Here is a 12,865-nt window from a genome sequence, read left to right on the forward strand (position 1 = left end):
CCCTGCAGAGATAAACATACATCTATACGCAGGCCTAGATGCAAGAAAAAACGAAAACTTAATAAAAATATAACAACAAAAAATCCTATTACTAACCTAAATCAAAGTTTTCTTGTTTGTCCTGTCAAGAAACATTTCTTATTCTATTATTTTGCATACATTACTATTAACAGTAAAATTCTGGAAAATGAGTTAGATTTTATCCAATCTTTCAACATACGGAAGTGTGATCTTTTATCCAGATACAATACTTTGTACCTATTTGGCAAGTTATTGAAAGTCTGCATTGCTCGTTTGTATGAATTCTTATCACTCACTCTTTTCTTGTTTTTTGGGACAAGCAGGTTTAGCAGAGGATTTCAGCGCTTCAAGTGTATACAACTGCTCCAAATTCATCGGATTGTCGTTTACAGCAAGGTTGTTTTTATTGACTATTTTTAACAATTTATTCTGTAAGTTTTGTAATAGTTTTGTGCTATTTTTATAAGCTCCACCCCATGCTACAATTCCAGAATTGACAATGCAATGAAAAAAAGCATAATATATCATTCGTAGTGTCATGGTTGGCATCATTTTGGAAATTTTATAGAAAATAAAGACTAGGTATTTCGTCTTTTGTATGATATAGCGAATATGCTTGTCCCATTTCATATGATAATCAAAAACTATACCTAAATATTTATACTCTTCCACTCTCTATAAGACTACCCTTAATGTCAATGTTTATCCTTGATGGAACACTATCGCTATAGTTGCCATAAGTCATCCAAACAGTTTTTTTTACATTAAGAGGTAATTTGTTTGATACCAGCCAGTCATCAACAATTTTTAAATAAGCATTCATTTTTGCTTCAACCTCACTCATCATCCGCATACGATACAATTGATTCAATGGGAATCTTCAAGATATCATTTATCTACAGAATGAAAAGCAACGGTCTCAAAACTGTACCTTGTGGAACACCAGTCCTTAAGATCATATAATCACTAAATGTTTTATTTATTTTGACCCTTTCTGATCTATTATTAAGGTAGCTTGAAAGCAGATTCAGAGCCATTCCTCTTATTCCATAACAGTAGAGTTTGTCTAATAATATTCTATGGTCAACAGTGTCAAATTCTTTTGCCAATTCAAGAAATGTTAGTATACAAGTATTTTTAATGGTCTTTTTGGTTCTTAGTGTATAATTAAACTTCCCATACATAAAAATCTAGAGGATTAAAATCCGCACTTTCTGCTGGCCATGGTGTTTGACTTCGTGTTGACCAACGTTTCGGAAAATTTGCATTTAAGTTAAGATCCATTACTTATAGAGCACAGTATAAATACAAGGACTCTCATGATGTTTTGAAATATTTTTTCGTTTTCTGGCTTAAATCGGTTCTAGATTTTGAAATGCGGTTTGGACATAAAAGTCCGTAATTTTATTCAGTAGACAAACATCTAGTATTATTTAGGAAGCACGAAATTTTAACTTGAGATCAATTTAAACTGAATTCCCGATTTTTCCTGAGAGCTTTAGGCGAAGAATAAACTATCTGCTGTTGTAATATCAATATGTATAATTCAAGGTTTTTAGCAAAAATGTTTTTTTGTGGGAAACGTTTCAATACTTCTGTAAATATCGAGGGTCTGCGTCTCCAGTACAGACCAAGACAGATTTAAAATTAATTACATTTTTTATTGTGGAAAAAAGGGAAAACTCCCATTATAGGAGCGCTTTACCAGGCACAAAATTTATTTAATACCCGCTCCCTGGATATCTGGCATACATTACCGACATGTCGACTTTTAATACCGTATAAAAGTCGTAAATTGTAGCAGTCACATGAGTCACTCCAGATTCGACTTCCCATCTGATCCTGGATGGCCATTGGTGTAGAATTAACTGATCCGTTTGTCTACTCAATTTCACGTTTAAGCAATCTCAATTAATACGGAAGTTTTTGGTTTCTTAGAATTGGTGTTTATTTGTTTCCTCCATTATTATTAGTTTTTCAACCTGCCTGATGAGAAATATTCAAATGTAGACATTTTTGATTAGCAGCACGTCCCTGACTCCAAAGGGGTTGTAATGGATATTTATCCATCAGGGCTGTTTTCTGCTCTTTAGCGTTTTAAAGGGTGTACAGGAACAGCCAAAAAGGGAAATTAAGTGCAACCAGCTATATCACATGTCATGAGATAAAGCCCGATGCATCCAGCTACCCTTATTTATATCCCCGGTGCCAATCTGGGGCGGTGCAGTCGGGGATAATCTTTAAAAAGCTCCAAAACGGAATCATTCCATTAAAATAGATTCGGTTATTTTCAGTAGGGAAATTTGATATTTTTGCCGCGGATCGTTTGAGGTCTGTTCAATGTCTTTGCGATCATTAAAAGTGAATTGGTTGGAGCCACTAGCGCTAGCATATGAAACCAGAAAATATACAGGGTGACTCACGGTAGATGGTGTATTAGACGTTTAAGGAGAATGCCATGATGCCCGATCTATCTTGTATTACAATGCGATTTTGCTCCATGAAAATTTAAAATTTTGGTATACGTCGACATAATCGAATTTTTGTAAAAATGTTCATTTATTTTGGAAACTTGACGCTTTAGGTATAGAAACATGATATATCGTCTCACAGGGAATTTAAAGGTCTTCCCGTATTTGAACTAATATACAGGGTGTTATATTTGAAAAAAATGTAATTAGAGCAGTTTTTATTTATTTCGAGTCGAAAGGTCAGTATTTTCAAGACATCCTGTATAATTTGGAACAAGTTGCTGTACGCCGAGCTCAAGCATAGGGTTTTCCTAACCCAGTACCACAATTTTAAATTTCCATGTATCGAAATCGCGTTGTAATACAAGATTCCTTGGGGCTACGTTTTGATTAAAAACAATGAATTTTATTTAATATTTCGAAAATCTTTAAATAGATATAGGAATTGTTATGCAAAAATAATCAGCTCTATATAGCCAATCTAAGCGTGCAAGAATATACAGGGTGTCTCATTTTAAATAGCAAAGTTGTATGTACTTTTCGGTATAAGCAGCAACCTCGGATCGCTGAAAATATTTTGGCCGATATCCTTAAACGTCTAATACGCCATCGACCGTCAATCACCCTGTATAGCTTTTTAAAATTATTTAATTATTCAGCATAGGTACATGTAAGGTTTTTAATTTGGTTCGTAACAGGAGGAACTTTGGTAACTGAAGCGAAGTTCGCGTCAGAGTGGAAGAAGTATGGCTGCTGAAGTGCACAACTCACTCGAATGAATGCAACACATATAGAAAAATGAGTTGAAAGTTAAACCTTACAAGTTGCGAAAAGTACACCAAATTACGACTGAACAAAAAGTTAAAGCCCAAAAAGCAAAGGAGTACTTCGCTTCCACGCGAGGGTCAATTAGCGAGCATTTCCTTTTCTGATGAGTCAATATTCAAAGTAGAAGAAAGTGAAAACAGTCTTACAAGACGGTTGCAAAAGTCTTGATCCTGCAGAACATGCCTTACCTACCTTAGTCTTGATCTTGTTGCTTCATACACAGTTTTGCTCTGGGCCTTGCAATCCGAAAAACCGTCTTGCTTTTCTTGCAAGACCAAGATCAGTCTCGCTCGTCATGTAGTCCGATTGCAAACGTGTCTTCCAACCTTTCCTGCACAAGAAAGTGTTTTTACATTTTTCGAAATTTATACGCAGACGCCTCAATTAGCAAAATTCATATACCTGATAACTTCTTGAGAAATAAGGGGTTTTGAAACTAAATGCCGACAAATTTTGATTCACAGTTTTACTTCAATGGTCATAAATAGTAGTGGTGTTCACGAATTGAAGCCAAATACTGCAAGGAAAATATACTTAAATTCTTACTTTTGCAATAGAAAATGGAATATCAGGTTTTTCGTGGATACCGTACAATTGTTTGTTCATGAATCAGTAAGCCGCTAGAATGAACTAAAACCCAGTTATAGTAAAATATTGTTACCCATATGCTCGGCTGGCCATTAACAAAGACGTCGAATATGGACGTAAACAGTTTAAACTGTGAGATATGTCCATAAAACCGGGGAAAAATGACAAAATTGTGTCGATTTTAACGGTAACATTCGTGACAAACTACGTCTGCATATGCGAGACACTAATGAACGAACCGACTAACTAGATTTAAAAGAATTACCGGTTATTTGTTCGGCACGGCTGACAGACTTTCAGTATTTATTTGCTTTTTGGTAGTTCATATTTCTCGATTTCCCGGAATAGCTGCTCAGGAAAATAAACAGAATATCCGAGAAGAGTTTTCACATTGAAGGCCAATTGTTTGAAGCTGGCTTTTGGGTAGTTTTAAAGAAAAGAAAACGGCAAACGCGATGCTTTACAAGAAGTTTTGTATTTTCAATTGAATTTGAAGTCTGTTCCTCCGAAAGTTGCCAAATTCCATCCAACTTTATCGGTTAATGACAACACTTTTGGATCAAGGAAAATTTCCAGAGGAAAAAATTGCAGTTTAACTAGCAGATAGGTAAAAACCATTTCAAAAAATCGCTACTAGACCGTTTTACAGTGGCTCGCAAATAGCGTCTTCCTGCAATAATTCAACGGCTATTTTTCCTGCTTTGTTACAAACATGTTGCTGTTGTGGACAATGAGAATTTACCTTTGAACTTTTCGAATTGCCAGCGCGGAGTTTTTCAAACTTTAGTGAAATTATCCGAAAATATGAAAGGCCGAATGTCGTTACAGGCAACAATTTTTCTTTTCCGCTTGGAGAAAAGTTTTAATTGGTTGTTCAAGGAGAGCGGGAATGTTATTTAGGAATATTGTAAAAGGAATGTCTATTGTTTTGGGTTTGTTTTAGTCTTGTGTGTTTACGTTTATTAACAATCCTGCGGAAATGCATAGAAATTGCTAAAAACTGCACTCAATTTTTGGGAAAATTGGCTGCAAAAAATGAGTTTTGGAATCTTTATCTGGATTTATGGCATACATTTTGTTATTGTGGAGTTTGGCGCAGCTCAGATTACTACAGATATTTCCTTGTTCATGCTAAACTTTCCTTCTGGTGTATTAGTGAGGCTTGCCACGACAAAAAGTCGTTAAAATTATAAGGTATTGTTGAGAATTTCAAAATTAAATATCATACTTTGGTTTTTATTTAATAATTGTATTTACAATATTATACAGGGTGTTGCGTAAATATGTTAAAATATTTTAACAGCGTGTTCTCCTAGTCATTTTAGAGCGGGGTCTTCTTGAGAATTTTTTTAATTTGAGGTTTTATTTTTGAGATATTTGATCTCCAAAATGGCGAAAAATATTAGTTTTTCTTGTTTTGCTTTAAAACGGTTAAACATATAATCTTCAATTTTGGTATACATTATAAGCTAATTGAGTGTCATTTTATGGTAGTGTTGTGTAGTTCAGTTTACTTTTATACAGAATCGAAGAACTTCAGGACAGAATATTTAATATTTCTAACGAAATAAGAACTTCAGTGCAAACTTTACGGTCTGTTAATTTAAATTTCATTAAAGTACTGCGATTATGCCAAGAACGTCAGAGTGACCAATTTTAACAGCTGTTAAGTTAACACTAGAATGTATTTAAATTTAAGTTCATTAATTTGTTTGTTTATATGGTTGCGCATATTGTTACCATGTTATTATTTAAGTACAATTTATTCAAACTTAATAATTGTAATCTGAACCAAAATACGCAATTTAGAAAAATAATTTAGGTTGTTAGTAATCAACTAATAATGGGTATCAAAATTATTATATGAAAACGTTGTTAGATTTAAAAAAAAATAACTTAATTACTTACACATTTTGAGAACGGCAAAGAACACGATTTTATTTTTATGCGGACAAACTAGTGGTCTTAGAAAAAAACAATAAGAGATAGAAAAGTGGGCAAAAACTTGTAGTAATTAACAAAATTATGTCGAGAAAAGTTCAAGTGCACATAAAAAAGTTCTGAACAAAACAAAAGTAGGGGTTCCACATTTCTACCCTGTATAAAAGCAACCTGAACCGCGAAACACTATCATAAAATGGCACTCAATTAGCTTATAAGGTATACCAAAATTGAAGTTTCTATGTTTAACCGTTTTAAAGGAAAACAACAAAAACTAATATTTTCCGCCATTGTGGAAATCAAATATCTCAACAAAACCTCAAATTAAAAAAAATTCTCAGGAAGACCCCCTCTAAAATGACTAGGAGAACACGCTGTTAAAATATGTTTACATATTTACGGAACACCCTGTATACAGTCGAAAGTCCAAGTCTTTAGAACGGTAAATTAGTTAAAACTTTTAAGTTCCTTAATAATTTATTTGTCAATAAATAACATTGAGAGGGCAGTTTAGCTATTCTTGTCCATTATACTCTAAAGGGAAGTTTTTATTGGGTTTAATTGGGATAAAGAACTTTCCGCTTCTGCAATTGTCATGGGTATCGTATCAGCAACTTATTCGATCTTCGATCCACTAAAGTGTGACTCAAAAATATTCTTTTTGTTTTTGCAATTGCGGTGTCACATACTCCCTTAGTTTAGTTACAGCTATCGAAAAAACATACGCATTTCTCTCTTCTGTTTTACGTAATTTTGTGGTGTTACTTTCATCAATGTCTACCAACTTGTTTTTTCGTCTCGACCCTAATTTCCGAAGTAAAAATAACCCGAACTGACCACAAGTGCACTGACTAAATGTACACGCCCAGTAGCCCCAAATCTCAAACGAATTTAGTACCTTTGTTTACAAACTAGGCTGTTTGCAACCACAGTCAGTTTAAGAAGTTAAAGACGTTACGCATCAATGAGAAACCATGCAGTGTTTATTTAAAAAGCATCTCATTCCAGTGATTTACTGTTGAAGAGAGATTTAGTATCGAAATATTGCGCCGTTTTGTTGGTCTCTCTTAAAATAGCACTAGAAAAGCAGGAATTTTCCTTGAAACGAACTCGCATTCGACGGTATTTTGCATATAGGTTACGTTACATACTTGTGTATTCATTTCATTATCCTCGGAATGCATTATGGTGCAGAGCAGTGACTCGTTTTATTGCAATCGTCTTCGCATCTCCACTACGTACTAAATGCCAGTTGCGATAAAATCGCGTCCGCGCAAATTTTAAAGTTGCCTTTCCACAATTGCTTCTTATAAAAATGTTGCATGGATTTTCCGGTTCCGCTTTGACTTGCTGGTTTTATGACTTTTGGAAGTTTGGACTCAGTTTATCTGCATCGTCGTCTCACAAATCCATCGGAATATTGCATTGTGCATATTTTTGCCCACGGTTTAGTTTCATTCCGTTTTGTTGGAGTTTCCGCTGGAAATACTTGTTATCTTAGGGAATAACCTTTGCAAAAGTATCCGTGTCTCGGAGGATTCAAATGGAAAAATTCATAAATTGCTTTCAACTTTATAGCAGTTAGAAACCTGTTCAGGGCTTCAAGTTCTTTAAAGAATTTGAATTAAATGAAATAAACTTATACTTTTGAAGTAGGCAAGTGCAGATTTCGAAATGCGCTTACCTCAGGCACCCCCAGGACCGGTTTGGACCCTTCAGAACACAGCTGATGAGTGCTAATAGGCTCGAAGCCGGTCATGGGGGTGCCTGAGGTTAGCGCATTTCGAAATCTGCACTTGCCTATTTCAAACAATCTTACTTTTCTTTGAAAATATGTTTTTTTGAAGATTTTTACATAATAAGCAAATTTCAGAGATTATTTCTGCAAGGAAATAGATAATTACATTTTTTCTCAAAAATCGGAAGGTTCATTAATGTGAAAAACAACATGATCCTACAGTTCTATATTCCGACCACTCTTTGCAATGGACCATGGAGCAGACCGGAAATGTAAATGTAATTTCAAAATTAAGTCAAGAATTAAAAAAACTTGTTTCAGTATGATTATGTTGTCAAAGCAGGCTCATATGAATCTTCTTTCTTCTTTTCATCTCAAAGTAGTCGTTTGAAGGTTAGCAGAAAATCATAGTTGTTCCTTTAATAAAGCAGGCAGAAGCTCGAAAGCTCAGAGGACTTCAGGTATTACTTAACGTCGGCCTATAAATATTTAAAATGTTAATTAAGTTGGAAAGTAAACTGATTTTCTTGTGAAGTTGCGAAATTGCGAATGTATAATGATAATGAACGTTTATTTAATGTGCAATCTGAACTATAAACTGAAGCGGCTGGGCGCTTAAGCATTTCTGGAAGAATCAGTAAATATAATGATGCCATTAAAGTCTTTAAAACTTTTTAAAATTTAAGCTTACGATTCTGCAGGCGTAGCCAAATAAAACACATTAACTATTAAATGTTTCATACGTTTGTCGTATGTTTATGAAGTTAAATGCTAGTTCTATTCAGTCAATTTTTTAAATTTATTTTAATAGTTTGTCTGTGTTTGTTCATTTCCGAAAACTGAGATGATCTTCTGCAGATGTTAAAAGGAACATTATTTGAACGAAGGTGCATTTAGTTGGACTTAAGTAACTATTTTTTACTAATTTAAACTCAGTAGCTGCACAGTTAATTCTCTGAAACACTCAGAACAAAACATAGATTGTTTGGATCAAAATCAAGTAATAAAAAAAATTAACATTTAAAATTCGATAAATGGAAAGTGGCATTGCAATCAGATTGGAGAATCAACTGGTTTCTCTGTGATTATTCAATTTTAGTAGAAACAACGTTTTTTTGCGTCTCTGTTTTTGCAGGTTTTTTCATTTGGTGTCCTGCACAACTTTTGCTTAGAGCTTTTCAACTATGGTTTTTCCCACAACTAGATTATCAATGTTTAATGTTGTAGGGCTTCATCTTGGGATAGTCAAGTTTAATTTTGTCTCCCCAGCAGTGGCGAATCCAAGATCTTGATCTGAAGGGGGCTGAGGTCACAAACAATTTACATCGTTGTATCGAAGTATCGTAACCTTCAAGCTCTTTTGGATGGAATTGACGTGATTTTGAAATATTTCGTTCATAAATTTATAGAATTATAAAATGTTATTGAGTTATTATTAAAGTGAATTCACACTTTTGAGTCGTCACGATCAAATAGCTTCAGAATTCAGCTTTTAACAGTCGTGGCACTATAAATTGTAACTAGGAAACATTCAGGGACGGAATCCTTGGGTTATAATGATCTCCGCCACAGCTTAAATCTCATGATATATAAGCTGTGATCTCCGCCCTTTGCTTCTGCTCACTAGTTAAAAGTTCCGATTGTTTAGATCAGGTGATCGAAGTGGCCTATTTTTGCTCCACCTATTCCAGTTGATCTGTGTTTACTCGTTTTATGTAATATTGGGCTGAAATAACGCGGAGCCCTTTTATGGCCATGAATCATCTGTTTCGGACAAATTCCAAATAAACTTCGGCTTCTATTCGGCGGGGCAGCACAAATCGGAACCAGCAGAAATTCCTGCAGCGATTATATTTATCGAGAGATTTGAGGCTAAAAATGTTTAAGTTTTCCGTGGTTTTTACTTAAAAGTGGATCTTTAAGCCCAACTAGAGTCGCTTTAAAAAATACTGATTGTTTCTAGTTAAAACTCCCGATTGTTTAGAGTCAGGTGATCGAGCTGGCCTATTTTGCTCCACCTCTTCCAATTGATCTGTATTCAATCATTTAAGTGAACACTTCTTCAAGCTTCTTCATAAAAAACTTATTCCATTAGATCGACGTATCGTAACCTTCAAGTTCTTCTGGACGTATTTAAAGTGTTTTTGAAATAATTAGTTTATAAATGTACATAATCATAAAATTTTATTAGGTTATTATTAAAGTGAATTCAGATTTTTGGGTCGTTATGATGAAATAGAAAGGACTGTACTGTGTCTGGGGGGAGCTGCACCCCATAGCCCCTCCCCCCCGTGGATTCGGCATTGCTCCCCAGTTAGGACCAAATATTGCTCAGTATTCACTTGCTTCACTTACTTGAATTTTCCTTTGTTGCTTGGAACCTTAAGAGTTAATAAATCCAGTAGCTAAGCTTGTTTTAATGGGGAAGTAATATAAACAAAGCTAATCCCAGTTTAATGAAAGGGACATAAAGTCATTGTTATTTCCTAAGCACCATTTCAAAAAAGAAGCTGATGTAGCAAAGAACGGCATTGTAAAACGTGACTTGTCGACACTTGGAATTTATTAGTTTTTATTCGGAACCAATAAAATAAAGTGATTTACGAACTTCCTTTCTAATAGTAATTAATTTATTCCCATTGCTTGGCAGTTTTATTAGTTAGGTTCAATTCCATAACGATTAGCCAGCAAATTCGTATTTATTTCACGCCCAGTGTTTAACATTTTTTAAGTAATGGCATTAGGGCAGCTAACGGTAAACAAAAGCGTAGTTAAATATGGCCCTTAAATGGAGTTTTAGGCCCCAGCCCTACAAAAGCATGCAACACAATAGGGTTTAAACGGTTGCTTCATGGACGAATGCTTTGTATAAACAACAGGGTTAAAATGGAATTTTGTTGTCTATTCACACAGTGAACTGTTGTAAGTAGCTATATTATATTAAAAATTATAATAATAATGGTAGCGGCTTTTAAAGCCTGACAAAGTTCGGACCAAAGCCGGTAAGTTAATTCGCCGTTAGCCGCAGGGCTTTGCTTGCAGATGATCTGCGACTATTTTTTGCCCCATTTAAGTAAAGAGCCCTGTCATAAAGATCAGAGAGATATCGCCCAAAGCTGCTCCACCCTTGAAGGACTTTATACAAAGATAAAAATAGTTAAAATAAATGAATGGCTTAAAGAGACGCTGTTAGTGAACATTTTATGTGTGCAACTGCACTAAGCTTATCTAGGCCAATAACTTCATATCAGGTTTAATTGAGCTACTGAAAGTAAATCACTAGGTGTTTTGCGTGATATTACTAATTAGAAGAGCATGGCACAATTTTTTTTGAAAAAATGGTAAATTTTTTACAGTTCTCAGGGTTGTTTTCGAGCTTAGCAGACTCGATTTGTATAATTATGATACACAAGTTTAATGGGGAATCCAGATGGAGAAGTGGCTTATTAGTGCTTAAGTATAATTGAATCTCAGAACTTATGGATGGAGTTTATGGAGAATTGAGGCAAATTACTACAATTTTCAAACATGTCCATATCAAAGAAACCAGAGCGTAAATAGTGAGACAATATCTTTTGAGCCATATTTAAAATCCTTGAGAATTGTGAAATTAATTTAGATGGGTGCAAACGACATGCAAATAATGAAAAATAACAAAGAGAAAAATGGGTATATTCCACAGCAAAGCTCCAAGCTAACATAAAATTGTGCAACGTGAAAAGGAAAAATAGGCTCTAGGCTTTCTTCCTCGTCCGTCATTAAGGGTTCAGCCAGAATACATGCAAAGAACTTCGGGTTGTTTTCATAAGAAATCAGTTGGAGAACTGAGGAAGAACAAACGTTTTTACATAGTCTTGTTTCGTTGATCCACTTAATGAAATTATTAAAACCCGCATCTATAAAAGTTTCTACACCCCTGGCAAAAAACCCGGACACGATAAAATTATTTAATTTAAATCTTATCCAGCTTTCACAGTTTTCAATAGATTTAGATTTTTTTTCATGCTATTGTGGGCTTTTTGATTCCCACCATTAATCGAAATGAATTTTGTGAAAAGTGGTTTGTCATTATACGGGGTGAAACCTAGAGTGTTTTTTACCTAAATTTGGGAACACTCTGTGGACGAAAATAAATGCGCAACGCGCTTGTTTAGCTTCATGGTTGCTTAATATTTATGTGTTTTATTCATGGCGATAAATCAGTTCTGAAAGGAGTTCAATTCATCAACAAAACGATGCAATTTACCATAAAGCGTAAATAATAAAGTCCAGCTTTACAAATTACTAATTAGCTATTTTTATATTGGACGCAATTACTTTGACTCAAACCTCGCACCTTCACTTGAGTTCAAACACAATAAGACCAATCGTGAAAGTAAAAGATCCAGATCCTGAACAAAGAATGATTTGAATTTCAAAAACCTAAGCGTACCCACTCGAGACAATTTCTTTTGAAAAAGTCGCTTTAAACGGTTTCACAGAACGTAAAAACCTATCAACATTGTCTGGTCGTACTTTATTAATAATGGCACGCTTGGGTGGCATTATCAAAGAACTATGTATGTATTTAGAGTTAAATATAAAATATGATAGCGGCAACCAGTTACAGGAATAGTTACAATGCAGTCTTCTGGTGAATGGACGGATACGGTCGAGAAAAATACAGCAGAGGCGGTTTGCACAGGAAATGAAACTTAATTAAATTTCTTTTAGTTTGGGGACTTAGCGAAAGAGCATGGAGCTCATATTAAAACTGATATATTGCCGAAAACGAGTTTTAATGCTTAAGGACTTAAGTTCAGCGTGCATATAACGAAACTTTTTTTTACAGCTAAAAAATGGATGGGGCACATCGGCAGTTTCATCCAATGAAAAGGAGAGCCACACCAATACCAGTGGCGCCTCCACGGGTTCCAACACCCATGCCAGCGGCTAACAACAACAATGGTCCCAGGTGAGTTTAAAAGCCGAAAAAAATTGGGGAAAACATTCCTTTCTGCATTATGTTCGATTATAATTAGATCGCGTTATGAATATGCTGAACCGGCACAAAGCATGCCATGGCAGCTTTACACAAAGGATGAGTTACAAAACCTGTCTTGTACCTACCATTTCAGACTCACCTTTGAAATGTTTAGATTAGAGACATACGATCATGCGGAAATAATACATGGTTTCGTTTTAGCATGCCCTCGCTTATAGTTTAGGGTTGGTGAAATTCAACGCGGATTTTCCCAAAGTTAAGCGTTTTTTTACTGAGCTGTATTTGCCCAACAGG

At 34.9% G+C, this 12,865-nt stretch overlaps 1 protein-coding gene across 2 annotated transcripts in view; it reads left to right on the top strand.

Annotated features, from left to right (window-relative positions):
- Positions 1 to 12,865, top strand: part of LOC109532957 (kinesin-like protein CG14535) — a 261,935-nt gene that overhangs the window by 30,307 nt on the left and 218,763 nt on the right. For both annotated transcript variants that reach the window (XM_048667734.1, XM_048667735.1), the window contains exon 3: positions 12,419 to 12,541. In XM_048667734.1, coding sequence (XP_048523691.1) covers positions 12,426 to 12,541 — 116 coding nt within the window. In that variant the 5' untranslated portion in view covers positions 12,419 to 12,425. The remainder of the gene's footprint in view (positions 1 to 12,418; positions 12,542 to 12,865) is intronic.

The sequence above is a fragment of the Dendroctonus ponderosae genome, unplaced genomic scaffold, assembly GCF_020466585.1.
Source record: "Dendroctonus ponderosae isolate FM_Combo_2020 unplaced genomic scaffold, Dpon_F_20191213v2 Dpon_F_20191213_1, whole genome shotgun sequence".
Taxonomy (NCBI): domain Eukaryota; kingdom Metazoa; phylum Arthropoda; class Insecta; order Coleoptera; family Curculionidae; genus Dendroctonus; species Dendroctonus ponderosae.